The following is a 24,961-nucleotide window of genomic DNA, read 5'->3' on the forward strand; positions in this document are numbered from 1 at the left end:
ACCAGTCATGTGCTTGTCCGCCCAGTCAATGCCCTTGGCCGACCAGTCATGTGCATGACCGACCAGTCATGTCATTGGCCGACCAGACATGTGCTTGTCCACCCAGTCAGGTGCTTGTCCGACCTGTCACTTGTCTTGGCCGACCAGTGAAGGTTTGGCCGACCAGTGAGGAATTTTGGCCCTTCAGTTCTCCTCCTGAGTGTGATGTGGACCGACTAGACAGAACAGTGCTACGCAAAGGATCCCAGTAATGGTTTCAACAAGAATCGGTCATACCTGTGCGAGAATCTCTCAGATTATCCCACAAAAATAGTGTATTGTTGTATTTTGAATATTATTATTAATTGAATATAGTGAGAATAGCGAAATATCCCGATTATGGGGGACATCATTTGTACGATCCCGAGCCTATAAATACAAGGCCCATGGCATCATAAAGAGGATTTGATTCTAATTTTCTGGGAGAATATTTGTATCTGGAGAAATATTGTATTCATTTCATCTGCACTAAAGAAACTCAGTTGACTCAGGTTCATCTGATCTTGAGTGCAGATCTATAATCATAACTCTAAGTGGACTAGGCTATTACCAACACATTGACGCTGAACCACTATAAAAATTGTCTGTGTCGTATATTTCTCTTGAAGGTTTTTTGTCGTTTTGACGTCTACACGTCGTTGGCCAAAAACGCGGTCAACATCTACAAATTCATCCGCCCTATACTCTGCTTCTTGAGGATCTTGTTCCTCAAGTATTGCTTCTTTTCCTTATCACTTGTGACTAGGTTATCTTAGTCGAAACCTGGCTCTAATACCACTGTTATATTTTACAATATAACCCATGTCTATACCACTGAGTAACAATGTAAGTCACCAAGGTTAATTTCGACCTTACACACACACAAGAAGACAAAATGTAACATTATATTGATATATGTATATTTAATTCATTTTAATTTACTCTTTCCAGATAAACACAAACCCTTCTCGTGACTGAGAAGTTCCAGGGCATTCAGACACAACAAATATACATCAATATCAGAGATACCAATCAAAGCAGTAAGATGAAGAAGAAGGAAAAGAAGAAGGCACCCAAATATTTCTATCGAGGTTCACCAAACAATTGGGCTACGTCCTCGTCGAGCTCGCCTTAGAGATTTGGCTAGCTCCTGCACTATATCAATGGTGATTACACATAATTTTTGAGATTCTAAGTTACAGAAGAATAACTGGTAATCTCTTTGTATTTTCTCTTCAAAACTCTCTGACTTTGTTTGTTTCTTTTCTCTCAATCTCACTCCCTCTGTTTCTTTCTATTACATGAACCAAAACCTCACTCTCTCTTGGAACAAGGACATAAACTGGAAAAGCTTTTGATGGGTTCTTGAATCTCGCTTGGTAATTTATGATCAGTGAACTTCTATCTCTTTTTCCCTCCTTATATATATATATATATCCTTGTCTATGTGATTGGTAGAGAGTCGGTATAAAGAAAAACTATTGGATATTTTGTTGAGAGTTTGTTATGTGTAAGTTGTAACTAATTTGAGTCTTGGCTTATGACTGGATCCAAACAACATGTAGCTTGCACCATAGTGTTTCAATCTGCTAGAATTAAAGTTATGGGTAGCCCTATTGAGTTGTTGAGAAGAGTATGACCGAAGTGGATTGGATTTCCATTAAACAAAGGAATGGTTTGCTCCAACACTGCAACTCCATATTCTTCAAAAAGAAACCATTTTCCTGTGTAATCATATTCTTTTTGTTTTTGTAACCTGAAAATATAATAGAAGAAGAGTGATTTAGAGGAAGAAGGGGAGCTGGATACTATTACTGGGTCTGGGTGGTCTCTCTGTTCTCAATATTCTCATCTGGTTTGGTTTTTAGTTTCAATTAATTAAACACATTGGTTGAGACACAGATAGACTAAGGTGCTATGACCTTCCCCTCGGTTGATTTCCTAGTAAGTGCCTCGACGACCATGACGCATAAAACCATCAACTAATTTTCTTCATTGTCAAAGCTATGGACGTCATATTTTGAAGCATGAAAAAAAATCTGATGTCCCCAATTTACTATCCCCTTCCTGTTTCGCCAATTATTTTGAGACATCTCATTTATTTACCTAACAGTTAATTAAATTGCTTCATAACGTTAACGTTAACGGAACTTTTAATTCTCTCTCCTCAATTAATATTAAATTTAACATTAATATCTTACATTTCCTATTCACATTAAGATTAAACAATCAATTTTATTCTTTCTCCTATTTTTTTGCAAAAGAAAACGTTCTTTCTTTTCTTTGCTCTTATTTTATTGCAGAAGAATACAAGTAAGTAATATTTTTTGATTTTTTTTTTTAAATTATTAAAGATATGCTACTGTTTTTTATGTGTATACACTTCTATTTTTTTTTTCTTTTGTGATTCTACGCAAATATATTTTAATATATGATCAAACTATTATTATATATTTTGTGATTCAAACTTTTTTCTCTTTATTATTATTATATGATCAAACTATTAACATAAATTGGAATCGTTATATATAAGTAGATATATTTATACAAAAAGAGCTCTTTTACTTAATTGCTTATTCTATGATATTTTTGCTCTTTGCTAGGCCTGTTGCTAATAACTTTATTCTCTACGGTTTCATTAATTTTTTTTTTTGTTATTTGTCATATATCTATAATATGATTACTTGAGTTGTTTTATATTAATTAGTATTTATTTAAAACTTAATTTTTCTGATATCGAATTTTTTTCTTTGATGCAAAATTGTGTTTTTGTTTTATTTATTTATTTCTCATATACTATGCTAGGTTAGTTGATATTATCTTCAACTAATGAAATATCTTCTTCAAATTGTTGTTTTATTCTTTCTTTTTTATTGTATATTAGCAACAATAAATTCATTTTTTCTACATATTAGATTAATTTTAGCATATAGTCTATTTTAAACATATATAAATTAACATCCGATTTTTTTTAAGATAATGAATATAGATATAGATAATATGGAAAGACAGTCCAACAATCAAAGTAATAAAGAGCAAGAAGCTACAATTGATGGTGCAGTATAAATAAAGCAGATTTATTCCAACATTCCTGGTGAAGAGATACCAAAGGTTAGTATGGAATTTAAAACTGAAAAACAAGCTTACAATTTTTATAATGATTATGCTTATAAAGTTGGATTTAGCATACGAAGAAGCAAAGGGCATAAGGATAATATAGATGGAAAAGTAAAAGATAGAACTTTTTGTTGCTCATGCGAAGGCTTTGATAATATCGCTAGTTCCTTTGATCAATTCAAATAAAAAAATGTGTAACATAAAATCTACACATTATTGGGTGATAATTGGGAGTTACAAATTTGTAACTGATTTTGTAACTCTAAAATATATTACATTTGGGCGCACACATGTGTCTAATTTTTTAACTCTCAATTATATGTTATAAGGTGTGACAAATCACATTTTGTCACATTATTTAATCTAATATTATATTATATGAGATATTATAACATTCCTCCAGCAGATTAAATAATCACTTTTTGTAACACTTATTTAATCAATCAAACATTATATTAAAATGTAATAGTCCCTCATTTGATTAAATAATTACTCTCTATAGAAACATTTGCATTGGTGCATAAAGTAAAATGTCTTTCAACTTGAATTTCACCTTAGTGTAATTATAAAAAAAATTTGTTAAAATTTTGTTTGCTGAAGCATTGAATCACTATCCCTTGATAACAAACCGGTGATAACACACCCACACCTTTGCTATGTTCACTTGAGACATCAATGTCTCACTTTTTCGCCGTTAATGGCCACGTGCACATTCCATTCATAGAATTTTCTTGAGAAGGACTCCTAATTCTCATGAGGGGCGGCACCACCCCTAGGTCTATATAGGTAGAACTCTTACAATATTTTGTTACCCTAAAATACTTGTCTTTTCAAGACTGAGTTGTAATAAAAAAATCTTTCGGTTTTTACCCTCATTTTGGTAACACTCTAGTACTCATTTCTCAGGTGGGAAAAAATTGAGTACTACTAATATTCACTTGATTGACTTGTTATTACCTATTTTGTTAAGTTTTATGCCCTTATAAAACCATATCGGACATGTAACGCGATTTTATATTGTCAATAAAAGAAGTAGAAATCATTTAGTTTGACAACCGTGTTGCTTGCTTGTTTTATTACATGATTATTTCAATAATATAAACATTTATAAAATTCCGAACATATAAATAATTACAATTATAGTGACTAAGTCACAGTGGATTATAATTGTAATTATATGTTCAAAAGAACGAGTCCTAAGTTTAAGTCAGTACATTGGATTTTCACTAATCTGGTAATCTACAATATGATCTACTTACACATTCGGGGTGAGATGGCTTATCCAAGGCATTGACCAAGTACATAAGATCGGATGTATTTTGTTACATTGGACTGGACCGATATTAATTATTGATAAGATAAGTAAGTATCGTTATTATCTAATCTAATCATATCACAACGTTGACCATAGGGCAATTCAATCTTAATTATGAGTGATTAATATTCTGCTAATTGTATTATACAAGTCTTTTGATTTGTTCGTTACCACCTTACCCTATGGACTAGCTCATACTTACATATTGGAGATTTGGTAGTATAATTGAGTGGGAATATTTATCATAGACATGAAATCTATAGCTTCAATTTAAGAAGTGAAATGATGATTTCCTTATAGCTTAGTTTAAGTGTTAAATGATAGAGTACTCATTTCTGTAATTAAGTTTACGGAAATATCATTTACAAGGAACTTAGTGGGAGTTAAGGATAAAATATCAATGATGGGTAAGACGATAATTTTCACCCGTCTAATTAGTAGATCATCCATAGAGGATTGAACGGCGGTTATGGTTATAACAATGGAAAACGTATTTACATTTGATGTAAAGCGTTCTATGAATTCAAGAGTGCAATTCTGAGTCAATAGTGGAGTCACGAGGAATTGATAAGGTAGTGAGTTTATTTGTTATAAATAAACTCACAGTAACTTATTGGAGCTTGAGTTCAAAGATCCATGGTCCTCATGTCATCTTTTATCAAAATGAACCTAGTAGTCTTGAATAATTAATACACTTCCAATAAAAGATGTAACCCCCTTTGGTTCATCTTTTCTTATCTTATAAGTTGTGATGCTTAACACTTAAATGAGAAATTTTAATTTATCAAATAATTTTTTTTATTTACCAAATAAATGGTAACTTATCACAACATAATAGTCATATTATATGTCACACCATAAAATCATGATAATTCACATGTATATATCAATATACTTTTATATATTAACAAAATTATGTCTCAATGTAATTTCACATAATTTGTCAACATATGCCTATCATATTAACATGCATTTTGAATCACATTATTAATTGTAAGCATATCACAAATATCATACAATAATTCTCATATCTACATATTGATATATTCTATTGATTCACAAAATCAATACATAGGCATGTCAAAACTACCAAATTATCATGCTTTACAAAATCTCAAAACATAATTTGCATATCAATGTATAACTATCTCACCTATAGCATACAAATAAGTTTTACAATCCATATATTATGAAAATCATGTCAAAAGTTCACTTCTAAGGATTACACATTAACTTTCACAAATATATGTGTCAAATATATCACAATGTATCTCATATTATGTTAACATGTTAACAACTATACTGTTTACCGAGATTTTCGGTAACTATATTAATGAAGATTAGCTAAGACTAATGATATGGAATGTAGAAGATTAACACAGGATTTTTACATGGTTGGGGCGTTAATTAGCCTTAGTCCACAAGTCAGTTGTATTAGAGCTTGGAAAGTCTTTTACAATAGAGTTTCTCTCTATTTTTTGACAGAGTAACAATATACAAGTCGAAGAGAGATCCTTTTTTTAGTGCTCTATCGCCTGTATTTATAGGCTCGTAGGAAGACTCGATCTGGGCCGGGTATGACCCGGGCCTATCAAAGACGTGGGTACTCTTGGCTTCTCTGGCGGAAGCCCAATATAAAAGATTAAACATACATAGGTCCAAGACTAATTAAGGCCCAATGGGGCGGCCTAAGAACTATATTTCACCTGACAAAACGGTGCTTTTGGTCTGGGCACTCCGAGTTACGAGGCAGATTCAGGGGACAAAAACAGTCAGAGTACTTGGCAGTGCAAGTCTAAAACAGCGGCGTGCAATCCCGAGGTGGCCTCTTCCGCAGGTGAAAAGTGGGGACAACCCCCACGCGTCGTGGGGCGGTCATGGATGCTTTTCCCTGCCAAACTGGGAGGACCTGATCCGGGTTCATTTACCTTTGTCCCTCTTCATTTACCACAGGCCCGGACCGTTTACCAGACTCTGGGATCGTTTTCGTATGCTTCAGCTTCAACTGTAATCTGAACTCTATAAGTCTCCCGGACGACTGTCCTGGATCACCATCCGGACACCATCTGGGTCCAAAATCACACTAGAGCCGTGGCCCTTGGTTACTCCTGTACCAAGCGGGCTTGGGCCTGGACCTTCGTCCCGGCCCACGATAGGAAATGGGGATAACATATACATTAATTCATATATCAACATATGAAAGAATGCTAATACAATCTCATTACTATTATATAAAATAGTGTATAACTTTTACACTTATCTTATCTTACCACCTAGTGAAATTGGATCCATCAAACCTATCCAACTTCACTAAGTCTTGGTTCATGATCTTGATAGTCTCACCTTCCATTGAAACAAACAAGGGTATAAGTTTTTTATTGTTAGAGATATATATATTGCCTCAATGGAAAATAACAAGACTCTTAAAACTCTAAGCAAAATAATACAAAGACAATATTATTGATTAAATAAGATTACAACTCGATAACCAAAATACAATTAAATGTAGAAATAAGAGGAAGAAGAAAATTATAAGAACTACAACTCTAAAACAAATAAATATGTAAAGAGAAAATAGAAGAGGAAAAGATAAAAAGCAATAGTAAAAATAACAAATAACAAAAACAATAAGCAAAACTCTCTTACTCACACAACCAAAGTGAAGAGTATTGAGAATCACCAACTTGAACAAGGTTTACAACCTTTGTTCAAAAGTTTATTTCCCCTATCTTAAGCACTAATGGAACTCTCACAAATGGAAATAGCTCTCTGGAATAATCAAGCATCTATGGTGAATTTCTATCCAAGTGCTTTAGTGGATTAAAAATAGTGTTGTCTTACAAGTGAGCAATAGGCTCATATTTAAAGAGTTTTGAGACACCCTTTGAATTTCAAATTCCACCATCACTTGTGGCTATTACCAATGTTTATTGGATATTTATGAAATTAAAAAAGAATTTTGGGAGTTACATGAGCTTTTAGAACCATTCAAAGTTGAAAAATGAGTATAAAATTAGTTGCACACATCTCCAGCCGCGGCCACAAGCATTCCTGGTCGCGGCCGTGTACATCTGTCCACCAGGCCGCGACCAAGGACACTTGTGGTTGCGGCCAGGGACACTTGTGGCCGCAGCCACAAGCCAATAATTTTCAACATGTCACTTTTGTGCATTTTTCCAAACGATTCTATATTATTCTCACATGACTTTGTAACCTCCAAACACATTATAGGGGTTAAAATCGTGTCTCAAACAGTCATATCACTAATGGTTTTGATCAATTCAAATAAAAAATGTGTAACATAAAAGCTACACATTATTGGGTAATATTTGGGAGTTACAAATTTATAACTGATTTTGTAACTCCAAAATATGTTACATTTGGGCACACACATGTGTCCAATTTTGTAATTCTCAATTATATGGTATAAGGTGTGACAAATCACATTTTGTCATACTATTTAATATAATATTATATTATATGAATAATATAACAAAATTAACCTCCAACAACATGAAAAACTACACTCCTTTAGATAATGAGTAAGATATGTGCATCTAAAATATGTACTCAAACATTACACAAAGTAACGTGGCAGTTTAGTTTAGTCAATCACATTTATTAAAACTGAGATCTACTGTTTTAAAAAAAGCAGTGTCACATCTTTGTGTGTAATGTTTGGGTGCATATTTTGGATTCACATATCATTACTCTTGAGATAATACAGAAATTAATATGAAAACGACAACAAGATGAGGAAACGACAAGTAGATAATTGGGAAGAAAAAAAAGAGAGACAAACTCAAAATCAAAATAGATCAAGTTAAATAAGCAGCATATTAAAGAAGAAGGAAAAAAAACATAAATATTAGATGGTGCATCTCAACATAACAGGTAAAATAGTTGATATTATTATTATTATTGGGTAGTGTTGGTTTTGATCAAAATGAGAGCTTTTGCTACTTCCACCATGTTGGGTCTCTCATTTACATTTTCATTGATACACTTTTCTACTAGTTTGGCGCATTCTATTAATTGACCTCCTATTTCTTCATCTTCTAGCAACATCATGCCATCTAACTCACGTTTCATTATTTCATCATAATCCGTGTCATTCAAGTCATTCCGACTAGCCAGATCAATCATATTATCCCAAAGTATTTGTCCCCAGCTCTTTCCTGTCAACAATTCAGACAATAGAATCCCAAAGTCATAGACATCACTCCTTTCTGTATAACGTCCGTACCTTGCTACCTCTGGAGGAGTAAACCCTTTAGTCCCAAAAACATCGGCTTCTACATGAGTTTCACCTTCTGGAATTGGGATTGACGCATAGAAACTACACAGCTTGGCACCATAGTCTTGGTCTAAAAACACTTGTCCCCTACGGATATCTCGATTGATGAAGGTCTTTGAATGGCCGTGGTGGAGATACGCAACCGCATTGGCTACTCCAATACCAATCCTTAACTTGGTCTCAAATGGTGCTTCTTCACCATCTGCACTGACAATATGGAGGAGATTACCATGAACAGGGAGCTCATACACCAACATGGGCAACTCTGTGTGAGGGCAGTACCCCAAGAGCTTCAAAACGTTTTTGTGGTTGCTCATCTTTGATGCCACTGCAACTTCGTTTGCAATCATTTTCAAGTGTCGTTCATGGTTAGATCTTGGGAAGAACACTTTCACCGAAATTTCACGATCTTCTTCTTCATCATCTCCCCTGTACAATTGGTAGTTTATACCCGAGTGAATGAGTCTGCTTTGATCGAAGTTATGCGTTGCCCTCTTGAGTTGTTGAGAAGAGTATGTCCGAATTGGATTGCATTTTCCATTAAACAAACGAATGCTCTGCTCTAACACCGCAGCTCCATTCTTCAAAAAGAAACTTTTTTCCTGTGTGGTCTTATTCTTGTACATAATGAAAGAAGAAGAAAAAGATCGATCATTTTGAGGATATGGTATTGGTTTCCAATTTCAATAAACATATTGATTGGGACACAGAGGACCAATATGTTGTAACTTTGACTATGAGTCGACAAACAAGTGGTATATTAAATCAAAGACTTTTCAAACCGCATAAAACTAGAGGTATTCAATCGACGACTTTTCTTCCCAGTCAAAATTATAGACTACGCGCGTCACTTGAATTATGAAGCACAAGATATTTTATAACACTTTTGTTGAATCATAAAATTTTAAAGTAATATCTCAACATTAGTATTTATTCTTTTTTGCTCTTATTCTTTTCGTTTGTTGTGTAGCATGAAAACATAATTATAGAAGAAAGTTAATTTAGTGGAGATGGAATGGAATAATTTAGCAAAGATAATGGAGTCGAAGAAGGGGAGGTTACTATACTGTGTGGTCAGGCTCTCTGATCTCAATATTCTCATTTGGTTTGGTTTCCAATTTCAGCTATTTGAACATATTGATTGAGACGCATAACGACTAAGGTGTTGTGTATTGACTATGTCAGCTCTTCACTCTTTTTTTTTTTATGAAAGGTTCAATCTTTTTCATTAACGTCAATTCTTTAAATAATACAATAATTAATATCCTCTATCTTAGGAATATATCAACTATCCTATTTATAGGAAAGACTACAACTAATATATTTGAAATTACAATGAGAGAAAGGAGTCAGAGTAAATCTACCAAATCTAAAGGAAGATTATAACAAAACATATTCAAAAAATGAGTGAAGAGCTGACATAATCAATATTGTGACGTTGATTCCCTCTCTGGTAATTTCATGTGATTCTTTTCTACTTTTTATTTGGTATGAGACGCATTAACTGCAAGAAACGACAATCAACTACAAAAATGAATTATTTCGCAAAAACGACCATAATTGCATAACACGACACTAAACTTGAAAAACGACATAAATGATGGAAATGACATTTAACTTAACAAACGACATATTTAGGAATATTAGTGAAATTATATTTTCTTTTTTTTGTCAGAATATATATTCTTAATATTGAGTAGCCACCATTTAGACGTTATACCATATATAAACGATGAAATATATCTATTAATTTAAGATCAAAATCGTACAAAATTAACTTGACTAAAGCACTATAAACTATAAAGACCGTACTTTGAGGAATATTAATATTATGTTAAAGTCACCACCTACTTTCAATAGTTACAGAATTTTATAGGAATAATATAATAGCTAGATGTCTCTAGCATTTTGGGCCAATTCCATAACTTGTAGAAGCTTCAAAAGTACTTTTAGTAATACAATTTGCTAGAAATTTATAGCATATAATAGTCTGTAAATACAACCGACTTTGAGTAGTATAAATAGAGATCTTGGATCTCTTAAGATTTATGTTCAAATTTGTAGCAAAGTGTGTTTAAAAGAGTGTTCATAAAAATGTGAGTCTAAATGAGAACTATATAAATGTTTCTAAAAAATGTGAGCATTTTAAAACAAAATGTGTATGTGTTAAGAGTATGTTATGGTCAAATATTGTATCAAAGCCTTAATGTAATTACTTTTGTAATAATAAAGTAATTACGTTTTTATGTATGGTATTATTCGACATATTAATGAACCTGTTATTTTCTTATTATTAAGTACCCACCTGTTAGTTTTAATTTTGTGTTTACAAATTTAAGATGTGAACTAAAAAAATCCTAAATAAGATAGAAACAAACAAAGGGAAATGGGGAAGAGGAATATTAACAATCAAGAAAACGAGTATAAGTTGTTGGAAGCAGAAAAAGAGAGAAGATTTGGTGAATCTCAGGATAACATAATAACAAGGGAAAAAATATTGAGTATTATTGTGCATTGTTGGTTTCGATCAACACGACAGCTTTTGCTACTTCCAGTTTAAAAATAAAGAAAACTTGCAGAAAGAAAAATGCTCAATGAATAAAATGCTTAGCTCATCAATTGAGGCTGGCTGCCTTTTTCATTATATAGAGAGAATGAATACAAATAATATTCTAGATAATTATAGCTCATATCAATCATTACAATTAACAATCCCAAGAAATATTCTAACGGTAATGACAGAGAATTTGTTATATGATGGGACCACAAAATCAAGAGTAATCAGCTGCTGGCAGAGCACTGGAGCAAAGGTGGAAATCATGACTGCTGACTCATTTCATTTTCTAACAGCCCTTCTCAAGCTGGAAGGGGTTTCCACCACACCAAGCTTGTTGATCAGGAAATGAAACCGATGATGAGTGAGACTTTTTGTTAGACAGCCTGATGTTTGGTCATATGATGGTATATATCGAATGTCAAGGCTTTTGCTCAGGACCTTGTCTCTTACAAAGTGGACATCTAATTCAATATGCTTGGTCCTGGCATGATAAACGGGATTTGCTGCAAGAGCACTGACACTCATATTATCACACCAAGTCACATGTGTTTGAGGCAGAGGGAAGCCAAATTCTTTTAACAAACTTTGAGTCCAGGATATCTCGGCAGCCACATGTGCCAATGCTTTGTATTCGGATTTTGTGCTGGACCGAGAAACAACAGCCTGCTTCTTTGATGACCAAGATACTAAGGTATCACCCACGTACACACAATACCCTGCTACACTTCTTCGATCATCTGGATAGCATGCCCAATCAGCATCTGAGTAGCCTGTCAGAGGCAATTTCTCTGAGTACTTGATGTGTAACCCATGGTGAAGAGTACCTTTAAGATATCTGAGCACTCGTTTCATAGCACTCCAGTGAGCAGTAGTAGGAGCTTGCAAGAATTGACTTAACTTGTTTATAGCAAAAGATAAGTTAGGTCGTGTGTGTGTTAAGTACTGCAAGCCTCCAATCACACTTCGATATGCAGTTGGATTATCAAATGGCTCTCCATTAGATTTTGACAGCATTTTTCCAACTGTCATGGGAGTAGAACAAGGCTTGAGATGCTCCATTCCTGTCTTGATTATAAGCTCTTTTATATATCTAGCTCAATTGAGATAAATTCCAGTGTCATCCCTGTGAACCTTAATACCCAAAAAGAAACTGAGAGAGCCGAGATCCTTTAAGGCAAAAATGATCATTCAACCTAGTGGTGAATTTCTTGAGATCAGAGTTGCTATTTCCAGTGACAATAATGTCATCCACGTAGATTAGTACTAGGATTATAATTTGAGAAGTTTTGTAAAAGAACAATGAGGAATCTGCCTTAGAGTTCTGAAATTTCCATTGCAGTAGTGTTGCTTTCAAGCTGTCAAACCAGGCAGACTGACCAAAATAAGTTTTTGGCTTGAAGATTCCTGATTTTGCTCGAGTAATCATGGTATGAGTTGGAGCCAAGGGAGCAATCTTGTCAATGTCTAGTGATGGCAAAGAAGGCTCTTCAATTTGATTTGTGGTACTGTCAATAGCAGATTGAATAATAGGGGATTCAATATGCTGAAGAGATGACAAGGAGGGTTCTCTAACCTGACTTTCACTATGTGAAGTGGACAGAGGGCTTGATGCATCTCCAAGGGAACCTTATCTTTGTCGTGTACCAGTCTGATTGAGCCTTTGAGCATCTGCTGCAGAGTTGATAGGATTGAATGAGGTAGACCAAGATGGGACATGAACTTGAACTTGTTATTCAGATTGATATGTGTTTAAGAAACCATCTTTGAAAGGAAAATCAGACTCATTAAAAATAACATTCCGAGAGATATATAATCTTCCAGTGGAGCTAAGACATTTGTATCCTTTATGAGCATCACTATAGCCAAGATTGACACATTTAGTGGAGTGGAATTGAAATTTGTGAGATTGATAAGGTCTAATACATGGATAACAAGCTGTTCCAAAGACCTTAAGAAATTTGTAGTCAGGCTGTTTGGAATAGACAATCTGAAAGGGAGATTGATCATTGAGTATGGGTGTTGGTAGCCTATTTATCAAATATACTGCTGTTTGGAAGGCATCCCACCAATATTTGAGTGGCATGTAGGCTTGGGCTAAAAGTGTCAATCCCTTCTCTACAATGTGCCTATGTTTTCTCTCAGCCCTTCCATTTTGGGCTGAGGTGTGAGGACATGAGTGCTGGAAGTTAATTCCATTTTCAGAGACAATTTCAATGAAAGCTTGAAATTCCCCTCCCCAATCGGTTTTCAAAGCTTTGATTTTCCTTTCAAATTGATTTTCAACCAAAGCTTTGAATTTAATAAAGGCTGAGATAGCTTCATATTTGTTTTTAAGTAGATAAATCCAAGTAAATCTACTATGATCATCAATAAAATGTATATAAAATTGGTAATTTGTATTAGACAACACTGGTGCAGGCCCCCAAAGATCTGTATGTATCAAGTCTAAAGGAAATTTAGCTCGTTCATTGTTAAGAGTGAAAGGGAGAGCATGAGATTTGCCAAATTGGCATGCTTCACAGAAGTTATGTTTTTCATTAATACTAGTTCTAACATTAACTTGACTCAAAACAACATTCAAGACTCTATTGGATGGGTGGCCAAGTCTCTTGTGCCACTTGTCCTTGATTGAAACAAACTTAACAGTGGAAATTAAAGCTGAGTTGATGACATAGGAGGCTTTCTTTTCTGGAGTGATTTTGGTGGATGATGACTTCTAACTTCTTTGCAGCTCCTCAAACTGGTACAGTCCTTCTTTAAGCTTCCCTTGGAGGAGCACCTTCTTTGTTACCATGTCTGTAATGCCCCGAATTTTCCGATGTGGTATAATGGAGAGATTAGTAGGCCGGGAGGGTCATACCTGTTTAATTATGCCATTAATTGATATTATGCATGTATATATGAATTATATTATGATATGATGTTAAATGCATGCATGTGGGTCCACATTTTAATTACAGGGGTGTGATAGTAATTTGGCCCGTTGAGGGTATAATTGTATGCATGTCGGTGAGATATGTTGAGACCACATTATAATGTGGGTTGGTTCGAGCTATTCAGCATGGGACGATCTTGGATTATTGATTAGTGGTCTAGTCACAATAGGTTTTAGTGCGGGGCACGGGTTGAGTCTCGGGGTGATTTTAATGATTAGAGCGTTACTGGGAATTAAAGGGTAACGGGATGTGAATTATTGGTGTTTGAGATTATCGAGAATAGCAGGAATTGGAGAGCGTTAATTATGATTAACGAGATAGGATGAAAATACCAATTCTACCCTTGGGAGCTTTTAGAAATCTTAAATTGACCTAGGGGTAAAATGGTCATTTCACACCTAGGATAGATAAAACCATTTTGGCTGAGAAGAAGATAGCAAAAATAGAGTAACTTGAAGCTTCTCCCATAACCTCTTTCTCCTTCAGTTTTCTTTGTGGTTTTTGAATCATTCTTGAGGATTCAAGCTTGGGAAACAAGCCTTGGGAGTTTGGGAGTGTGTTCCTCCATTGAAGAGCATCATAAGCTGAGCTTTGGGTAAGTTTCTAACCATAGAATTCTCTGGTTTTCCATGTTTTGGTTCTGTTTTGCAGTTGAGATTTCTAGGGTGAATACTTGGTTTTGTTGGGAGTTTTGGCTAGGGTTCCTATTCTTGTGATGTTTGGGGTGTGTTAGGATGGTTTTTGGGTTCATTTGGCATCAAGAATGGGATTTGGGAGCTTGGGAATTAGGTTGGAATCGAAGGAGTTGAAGAAGGTCGGTTCAGGGGAGTTTTGGTCTGGAGGTAGCGCTATAGCGCCCACCTTAGGGCGCTACAGCACTCCGCATGAGGCAAATGGGCGTGTTGAGGGTTCTGGGAATAGCGCTGGGGCGCTAGGGGTCAGCGCTGTAGCGCTACCCTATTCCTTCAAAGTCCCATTTTGAGTGTTTTTAAGGGTTTTTGACTTGGGGTTTCAATCCTTAAGGCCTGGGATCGAATCTACTCACCGTGTGGGCATGTTTCGAGGTCCCGAGAGTGGTGCTTAGGTTAAGACCCTATCTATGTTGATTCTCATTAATGGAGATTATAATTGGTTGTGATTAGGTAACCGCTAAGGAACCAAAAGATCGATCGTTCTCAGGGGTCGTCCTTATTATACTTTTCGCTCGAACCTGAGGTAAGAAAACTGCACCCTGTGTATATCTGACATGCGTGATTATTATTGAGGCATGTTGATAGATAAATGTGGACATGGATTTCATATTGAATGCTAGTAAATTTTGTTTATCTGTATATGGCACTGACTAGTCAGGGGTACTGACCTAAGAGTCAGAAACGGCATAAGCGTCCTGAACGCAGGGCCGAATGAAGATTAGATCTAATCGATATCAGTGTTGAATGGCTCTAAGGCATTAACACTGGACCGACCCTAAGGTCGATGAACTTATAAGCGCTTGGCTAGTGTAAGACTAATTACTGAGAGTCAGGGCATAAGGCCTAGGTGACTGCTTGTCACATGGCTAGGGAACGTTGTTCCAGGGTTATGACTCTATGGTCATGAGAAAGGTTATGTTGGTGACCAGCCACCATACACCTATCATGTTAAAGCTAATGAAAGGTTTATTTACCTGTTGTGCTCTGGTGACCCTATAGTCACAAGGCTAAAGGGAGTTATTCCCAGTTTAGTGACTTTTGCAACTGTCACCTATCTGCTTTGGACTGATGGTCCTAAATGATTATTATGATCATTGTTGATATTATATCATGCTTTATTGTGTTTTCTTGCTGGGCCTTGGCTCATGGGTGCTATGTGGTGCAGTTAAAGGGAAAGAAAAACCCACACAGCCTTGAGTGGAAAGCTTAGGTGGTGATGTGTACATATGTGGCCGCTTGACCACCACGGTCAAGGAGTTCTCAGAGGAACTAGGGGGCTTACCCTATTTTGCCGCTTAGGTCGGCGGGATTGTAAATTTGAAACAGTAATGACCATTTTGTACTGAGAACAACTTGTAAATGTTTTGTCTAGCTCTGTAGAGCAAATTTATAATATAAACTATCATTTCCTTTTATTGATTTTCCACCTTAACCTGTTAATCACATTTAGAGCACGTTTTTAACCAAAGGACTCGGGTAGTGGGTCAAATTTCCGATTCACCGATCACCGTAACTATTCTGGGGTAACCAGTGCGTTACAATGTCCTTCACAACAAAGAAATCAGAGAAAAATTCCACAGAGACATTATTATCACAGGTTAGTTTTGATATACTAATCAAGTTTTTAGTGATCTCTGGTACATGAAGAATATCTTTGAGTAATAAAGGATTGGAGGTATAAGAGGGTAGAGAGAGAGAGCCAACATGGTTAATGTTAAGTTTGGAACCATTACCCACTGTTAAGGTCTCCTTACCATTATACTCGTTCTTTTGGGTCATCTGGTTTGCATCAGCTGTGATGTGGTTATTTACACCACTATCTGCATACCAAGTTGTGTCATCTACCATCTCAGGAGTTGCAATAAATGCAGCAGCACCACTCAGACCACTTTTGTTGAGGTTGTTAACACCAGTCGGATCTGTGCCCATATAGGATTCATCATAGCAGTTATAGCAGTAGGCTGCTGAATGACCATAGCGACCACAAACTTGGCATGTTGGTTTTAAGTTACTGCTATGTCTACCACCTCCTCGACCTCGAAACCTTCCACCAGAACCTCTGCCTCCTCTAAACTGTCCTGAGTTTCCTCCACGATTTCCACCACCTTTCTGATTTGCTTGATTTCCCCTACCACTAGAGAAACCATGAGGTCTTGTTGTTGCTATGTTAGCACTAGGATTCACAGCATTGGTTGGTACATTCTTGTTGGTACCAGACAGAGTGCTTAGCCTTTCAATCTTGCTATTGAAACTCAGCAAGATGTCCTGTAATTCTTGCCAGGTTGTGGAGGACCTGGCTTCAACTTGCACAATAATTGGTAAGTATTCAATATCAAGACCAGATAAAACATTAGATATGAGTTGTTTTTCTGGATACGGGTCACCTGCAAGAGCTAGTACATCAGCCCACTGTCGTTTTTGACGCAAGTAATATGCCATTGACATCACTCCTTTCCTGGCAGTTTGAATCTTCGTGCGATATTCGTCCATCTTCACACGAGAGTGCGCACCAAATAAAGTTTCCAGAGCTTTCCACAGACTTGAAGACGAATCACACCCCATGACTTTTGAGGCAATGCTTTCGATCATAGATCCATATAGCCAACCAAGGAGAAGTTGGTCATGTACTATCCAGGTTTCAAACTCTGGGTTGACAGTAACAGTGCTTCCATCTGAAACTTCATCAGGTGGGAGAAACTCAGTCGGCTTCACCTTTGTCCCACTAAGATATCCATCTAAACGATGGCCATGAACTATGGCAGAGACCATAGTTTTCCAGAGCGTATAGTTGTTCGGGTCTAACTTCAGAGCAAACGGCTGAGTTAGAGTGCTTGCAACTTGTGGTCCATGAACAACCATGGATGGAGCTGAGGATTGAGCAATGGTACTGGACGTAGTCTTTGCAGCAGACTCATCTTGACCACCATGGGGAGGAGTTTGATCGGCCATGGAGCAAACTTAACACCACCGGAGAACCTGGCTCTGATACCAAGTTTAAAAATAAAGAAAACTTGCAAAAAAACAGAGAAATGCTCAATGAATAAAATGCTCAGCTCATCAATTGAGGTTGGCTGCCTTTTTCATTATATAGAGAGAATGAATACAAAGAATATTCTAGATAATTACAGCTCATATCAATCATTACAATTAACAATCCCAAGAAATATTCTAACGGTAATGACAGAGAATTTGTTATATGATGGGACCACAAAATCAAGAGTAATCAGCTGCTGGCAGAGCACTGGAGCAAATGTGGAAATCATGACTGCTGACTCATTTCATTTTCTAACACTTCCACCATGTTAGGTCTCCAATCCACATTCTGTTTAACACACCTCTCCACTAGTTTGGCACATTCCATTATTTGACCTCTTTTTTCTTCTTTTTCTTGCAACAAATTGGTCTCCGATTCACGTTTCCAAGCATCGACCCTGTCATTTCTATCAGCTGGATCATAAACATACCAAAGTAGTTGTCCCAAATTATTTCCTGTCAATAATTCAGACAATAGAATCCCAAAGCTATAGACGTCACTCCTTACTGTATACTGTCCATAAATACATGCCTCTGGAGATATATAACCTTTAGTACCAATAACATCCGCATCTACATGAGTTTTGCCTTCAGGAAGTGGAAGTGATGCTTGAAAATCAAACAGCTTGGCACCATAGTCTTGGTCTAAGAACACTTGTTTGCTATGGATATTTCTATGGACGAAGGTCTTTAAATGGTCGTGGTGGAGATACGTTACTGCATTTGTGATAACTCTACAAAATAAAGTTATTTTACCACATTTTATAAGGCAATTATTGCTTAGTTCTTGAGTTTTTAATTAATTTATCAATTTTTTAAGTAATTTTGAATTTATTAGTTTTATTTTGATTTTATGTATTTTTATTTGTTTTTTGTATTTATTTTGTTTAATTATGTTGTTACTAATTTATGTGTGTTTAATTTCTTTATGTAGGTGTATTTGTTGGGAGCAAATGAAATGTTGATAAAATGTTGGTATAAAGAAATGAAGAAATCAAGCCCAAAATGAAAGGCCCAATCCAATTCTTGACAATGTCATGTCATCAATCCATGTGCTTCTTTCTCCACCATTGGATTTGTAACTATAGGAAAAGATGACAATTTTGAGCATGAATCCATGTGCTTCTTTTTTTTAGACCAATAGGAGTGTTTTCATTTACCAAAGAATTTATCTATAAATAGGAGTCTCATTTCACAATTTCAAACACACATTCTCTTACACCACTTATTCCATCTCTATATTCTCTCAATCTTTTTCTTTTCTTAGATTAGTTTTTATGTATTTTTAGATGAATAATTTGGAGGCTCCTCCTCCAAATTTTCCTATTTATGTTGTAATTTTTATTTTGTTTTTGATAGTTATGGGTTTCTAATCCACTTAAAATTATTAAGGTGGAGGATAAACCAAGATATAACTATATAGTGTTTATTTTATGTTGACCTCCCAAAATGAGCAATAAAGTTTATGATTTTTCTTCTTCTAAATATTTCTTTCATCTATAATATCATGCATTTTAGATTGTTAGAACATATTTTACTTGGTTCTTAATTGTGCAAAAACATAGTATTCTTTGATTAAGATGTGTCTGTAACGCCCTACTTCCTTAGAGCCGTTACTAAGTGAGTTTTAAGACATAACAGTGCAATGAACTCGCTAACTGAGGTTTTGAAGCAAAAGTGTGACTAATAAAAGTTAAGGCTGTAATCTTTGAAAATGCGTTGACTCAATAAAAACTTCTAGTATTAAACAATTGGGATCCCAAAAATAAGGTTTGAAAACTATTTACATCTTGAAATAAGTTTACAGTTGATCAGTTATAAAATCATAGATTATTACAGCCAATTTCAAATAAACCCCCAACCAAAGCAGTCGGGCAGGCCAAACATGTACGCGTCGCTTCACGCTCTCCGTACTCATGGTTGGTTGACTCAGTCATTGCCCTACCTGCAACACAGAGCACCCGTGAGCCGAAGCCCAGCAAGAAAACTCATGCAGAATATAACATATGCAATGTATACAGTTTATCATAACAGATAATCCACAAATAAACAAGTCAACCATTAGACTAAGCAAACACGGCCATGCCGCCCCAGGACCCTTACCAAAGCCCTGGGGTATCGGTTCTCACCGCGAGGATAACTCATGTATCCCTTGGGTCCCACCCTGAATATAGCATCCCATGTGCTAGGTGTTACTTTCGGCCCACGGCCGCCCCGGCCTACGCCGTACTCGGCCCTTGCCGCTCATTTCATCATAATCACACATATAATATAACGCAACAACATGCAATCAAATATTAATTCATTTAAGTCTGCACCCTAACATGTGATGCAATATAGGGCCGCGCCCCCGCAATCATACTATGGGCCCACGCCCTATCCTACGGGTGTTATAGTTTTCTTACCTGCATTCCGAGCCTCCTGATGCACTAAAGCCACGAGCACGGTCCTCTAGCACGAGCCTCACCAACAACCTAGTCACAACGCACAAGAAACATCCCTCATTACTAATCAACCCAAAACCACTTCCCGGGACCAATCCCGCACTCTCGGGATTCCCAAATCCCTAAAACAATTCGCCGGAAACATCCCCCGAACCCCCGGAGCAAAAGCTCAAAAATGCAACTTTTGGTGCCCTGAAAATGGCCTTGTGCCGCGGCACAAGAAAGTTGTGCCGCAGCACCCATCAGACAGGGGCTCCTCGCCGCGACACGAAAAAGTTGTGCCGCGGCACGCCTTCGCAGACCCAGAATTCTGGGTTTTCTCCTGCGTTTTCTCCGAGCTAAAACCTTCCCAATTCATACCAAACCAATACCCAAACCCCAAAATCAAATCCAAACTTCATATGACCCATCTAACAACCCATAAACATCATCAAAGCAATCAAACACACAATCAAATCCCCAAAATCCACATCCTTGATTTAAATTTCAGAAAATTAAAAACTCAAAGTTCAAACTTAAACCATGCTCAAATCTCTTAACCCATAACATAATCAAGTCTTAAATGTGTATAAATTCCTTACCTCAAGTAGAGAATCCCATCCCAAGCTCCCTTGATTCATCTCCTAAGTCTCCAAATTTCAGCTCCTTCACTTCTCTTCTTCTTCTTCTTCTTCTTCCCATTGCCCTAACTTCCCTTCTCTTTGGTTTTTCTTCTCTTTAGTTTTTTATCAAAACCAATCAATGCCAAGACCAAACCGTGTACCCCTATAACACAGCTCAAATTTGTCTATTAACCTTGCCAAATGACCACTTTACCCCTCCTTGCATATCCTTTCATAACTAAACCTCAAGGGCTTACTTGTCATTTCCTATCCATTACAATTCTACCATTTTACCATCAAAACCTGTTACTCTCTATGGTTACTAACAGTCACACAAGTTACCAAAATCTCTCAAGAACTGAGTTACAAAATCCTCGAATTACCCTTAGGCTCCCCCCGAGCCGGGTATAAAATCCCGTTGTGACATCTAAGTTAAACTAGCTCTCTAGGACCGTCTCGGCACGTGCATCACAATAATAAAACCACACTCACGTGGTACAATTCACAGAATACAATTATCACATATCAATACAGATATGCCCAACATGGCCAAAATTACAATTACGCCCTTCTAACACGATCCGGGCCTACATGCATACTAGTAAACATAACCATGCATCTCAGTTAAACAAATAGCCAAATAACATGCTTTAAACCATAACCATGCATTAAATTCATAAAATCACACATAAATTCCAACCTGCCCTCCTGGCACACTAATCAAGGCCCTTAAGCCTTAATAGCGAATTTGGGTCGTTACAGTGTCATTAAATTGTTCACATCCAATGCTTAGAACAAAAATACTATATTTTGCTTTAGAAATAACATTATTTGATTTTTTTTGTAGTTTCATTAAATTGATTCACAACTAATGCTTTGAAGTTATACTATTGAAGTGAAGGAAAATCTATATTTTTTAATTAAAGAGAGCTAAAAGGAAGTATAATGTTTTGGAAAAGGTAATTAGATTGATTTCAATTATCACTAAAAATTGGGAAGTCAACATATTAATAAATATTATTATTTATATTTTGTGGATTCTAAAATCTTAATAATTTTATAAATAACTATTAAAAACAAATCTTTTTTAGTTTATTTATTTTAATTTGTTTTAGTATTTTCTTTCTTTATTTTAAAACAAAACACATCAATTTTTGGAACTAAGTTAGAAATTTATTTCACTTTGGTAAAAATAGTTTTCTCTTTTGATTTAAGTCAACTCATTTGAGTTCGACCTCGTGCTTACACGAACATTATTCTATAAATACGATTCGTGCGCTTGCGAGTATAAATATTTAAAACATACCCGTTTTGGGTCCATCAATTTGTTATTCCAATACCAATCCTTAACTTCGTCTCAAATGGCAGTCCATCGTTTTCAACGAGAAAATGGGAGAGAATACTTTGAACTGGAAGTTCATACACCAACATAGGCAACTCTGTGTCTAGGCAGTACCCCAAGAGCTTCAAAACATTCTTGTGGTTGCTCATTTGTGATGCAATTGCAACTTCATTTGCAATCATTTTCAAGTCTAGTTCTTTTTTAAACCTTGGCAAAAACATTTTTACAAAAATGTTAGACTCTTCTTCTTCATCATCAACTCCCTTATACATTTTGTAGCACGCACCCTAGTGTATCAGTCTGTTAAAATCAAAGTTATGTGCTGCCCTGTTCAGTTGTTGAGAAGAGTATGTCCGAATTGGATTGCATTTTCCATCAAACAAACGAATGCTCTGCTCTAACACTGCAGCTCCGTTCCTAAGAAAAAAACCATTTTCATGTGTCTTATTCTTGTTGTTTGTTGTGTAGCAGGAAAACATAATGAAAGGAGACGAAGAAGAAAAAGAATGATTTTGAGGAGATGTAGTGGGTGGTCTGCTCTCATAATCATCCTGACGTGATTATGTGAGTAAACATGTTGATTGGGTTGAGAGATAGAGAGACCAACGTCTGGTGACATCGACGGAGGTCGCCTATCAAAGCTATAGACGTCGAAATCACTTGATTTTGATCAATTGAAGAGGAAAATTGTAACACCCTAAGTTGCTAATAAGGTTTAGGACCTTGATTAGCGTGCCTGGAGGGAAATAAATGAGTTAACATGTTAATATATGAATTTGAATGAATATATGATTAGAATGCACGTTTAGGTGGTATAAATATACATGTGGGCCCCGTTTGCATGATAGGGGTAAATTGGTAATTTTAGCCCGTTGAGGGCATAAATATGATAATTGTATTATGTGGTTTGTACCGCATGGGTGTGGTGATATTAATGTGATGCACGTGCCGAGACGGTCCTAGAGAACTAGATAACTCAAAAGTCACAACGAGATTTTATACCCGGCTCGGGAGGAGCCTAGGGGTACTTTGGGGAATTTTGTGAGTTGAGTTGAGAATTTGTGGTTAATGGTTATTGGTGATTGAGTAACCTGGGTAACCATTAGTTACTGCTGAGAGTAACAAGTTTAGGTGGAAGAAATGGTAGAATTGCAATATAGGTGAAAGGACAAAAGTGCCCTTGAGGTTTAGTTAGGAAGGGATTTTGATGGAGGGATAAGATGGTCTTTTGGCAAAGGTTTAGATAGCTTTAGCTGAGGGAAATGAATATACACGATACTTTATGCTAAGTATGACTGAAGCCAAGTTTTGGAGGTCTAGAGAAATCAAGAAGGAAAAGGAAAAAAACTAAGAACCTAGAAGGCAAAGTGGAAGAGGAAGTGAGCTGAGTTCTTTGAGGCTAGTGAAGAGCTTAAGGGTGTGGAATCAAACTCAGGTCAAGGACTACTCTGAGGTAAGGATTTATCCCCTTGTTTTGTTAAGTTTTGAACTTGATTTTAGAAGGTAAGAATGAAAATTGAAGGATAGTCATGGCTTGTTTTGCATGAGAATTCAGCTAGTTTATCAAGAGGAATTTGGTTTAAAGTTGGGATTGGAGGGAGCTCAAGTTGAATTTTTGATTTAGGTAAGAGTATTAAACATGTTTGAAATCTCATAACTGTTATGGGTTAAGAGTCTAGAAGTCTGGTTTGCACTTCTCTCAAGTTTTGGTTTAAGTATTTGAAATATGAAACTCAAGTATGAATTTTGGGAGTGATTGTGTAATTGAGCTTGGTTATGATGTTTATATGTTGTTGAATGGTCTATTTGGGGTTTTGAATTGATTTTGGGGCTTAGGTATGAGTTTGGGATGAATTGGGAGTGTTTTGGCTCGGGGAAATGCAAGGGAAAAACCCAGATTTCTGGGTTCGCGAAGGAGCGCCGCGGCCCTGTTCTTGGGCGCCGCGACGCGAGGCTGTTTCTAGGCAGGGGAAGCTTTCTGACTTGCTGGGCACCGTGGCCCTCTAGGGCAGCGCCGCGGCGCTAGGCTATTTTCAGAACATGGGATTTTGCAATTTTGAGCTTTTGCTCTAGGGGTTCAGGGGATGTTTTTGATGTATCGTTTTAGGAATTTGGGGATTCCGAGAGTGTGGGATTGGTCCCGAGAAGTGGTTTTGGATTGGTTAGTATTAAAGGGTGTTTTATATGTGTTGTGACTAGGTCTCCGGAGAGGCTCGGGTTAGAGGACCGTGCTCGCGACCTTGGTGCATCGGAAAGCTCGGGATACAAGTAAGAAAACTGTAGCACCCGTAGAGCAGAGCTTGGGCCCATTGAATTGTTGCAGGGCGCGGCCCTAGATTGTATCATTGTTAGGATATAGCTTAAAATGAATGATTATATATTTGATTGCTATTTAAGAATGCTAAATGTGGTAATAGCAGGATGAACGACGAAGGGCCAGGAATGGCGAAGGGCCGAGAACGGCAGTGGGGCTGGGAATACCACTTAGCACATGGAGTGCTCGTGGTTAGGGTGAGACCCCAATGGATACATGGGATATCCTTACGGTATAGACCGAAATCCCAGGCTTTGGTAACGCCTTTGGGACGGCATGGCCGTATATGTGTTA

The 24,961-nt window shown here is 36.5% G+C and overlaps 2 protein-coding genes and 1 long non-coding RNA gene across 3 annotated transcripts; 1 reads left to right on the forward strand and 2 right to left on the reverse strand.

Moving 5' to 3' along the window:
• The first annotated feature begins 973 nt into the window (after positions 1 to 973).
• Positions 974 to 1,919, forward strand: LOC133796481 (uncharacterized). Its single transcript, XR_009875460.1, has 2 exons — positions 974 to 1,231; positions 1,353 to 1,919. It is a non-coding gene; the product is annotated as an uncharacterized LOC133796481 (long non-coding RNA).
• A 6,323-nt stretch (positions 1,920 to 8,242) lies between these two features.
• LOC133796482 (serine/threonine-protein kinase ZRK1-like) lies at positions 8,243 to 9,402 on the reverse strand. The gene has a single exon (XM_062234011.1). The coding sequence runs from the start codon at positions 9,371 to 9,373 to the stop codon at positions 8,369 to 8,371; it is 1,005 nt and encodes a 334-aa protein (XP_062089995.1). The 5' UTR covers positions 9,374 to 9,402; the 3' UTR covers positions 8,243 to 8,368.
• An 8,789-nt stretch (positions 9,403 to 18,191) lies between these two features.
• LOC133795172 (non-functional pseudokinase ZRK2-like) lies at positions 18,192 to 22,625 on the reverse strand. Its single transcript, XM_062232625.1, has 3 exons — positions 22,352 to 22,625; positions 18,515 to 18,682; positions 18,192 to 18,421 (listed from the first exon to the last, which is right to left on the reverse strand). Exons 1-3 carry the CDS (start codon positions 22,623 to 22,625, stop codon positions 18,192 to 18,194), a joined length of 672 nt encoding a protein of 223 aa, XP_062088609.1.
• Between the last annotated feature and the right edge of the window lie 2,336 nt (positions 22,626 to 24,961).

This window comes from Humulus lupulus, chromosome 8 (genome assembly GCF_963169125.1).
Source record: "Humulus lupulus chromosome 8, drHumLupu1.1, whole genome shotgun sequence".
In the NCBI taxonomy this organism is placed as follows: Eukaryota; Viridiplantae; Streptophyta; class Magnoliopsida; order Rosales; family Cannabaceae; genus Humulus; species Humulus lupulus.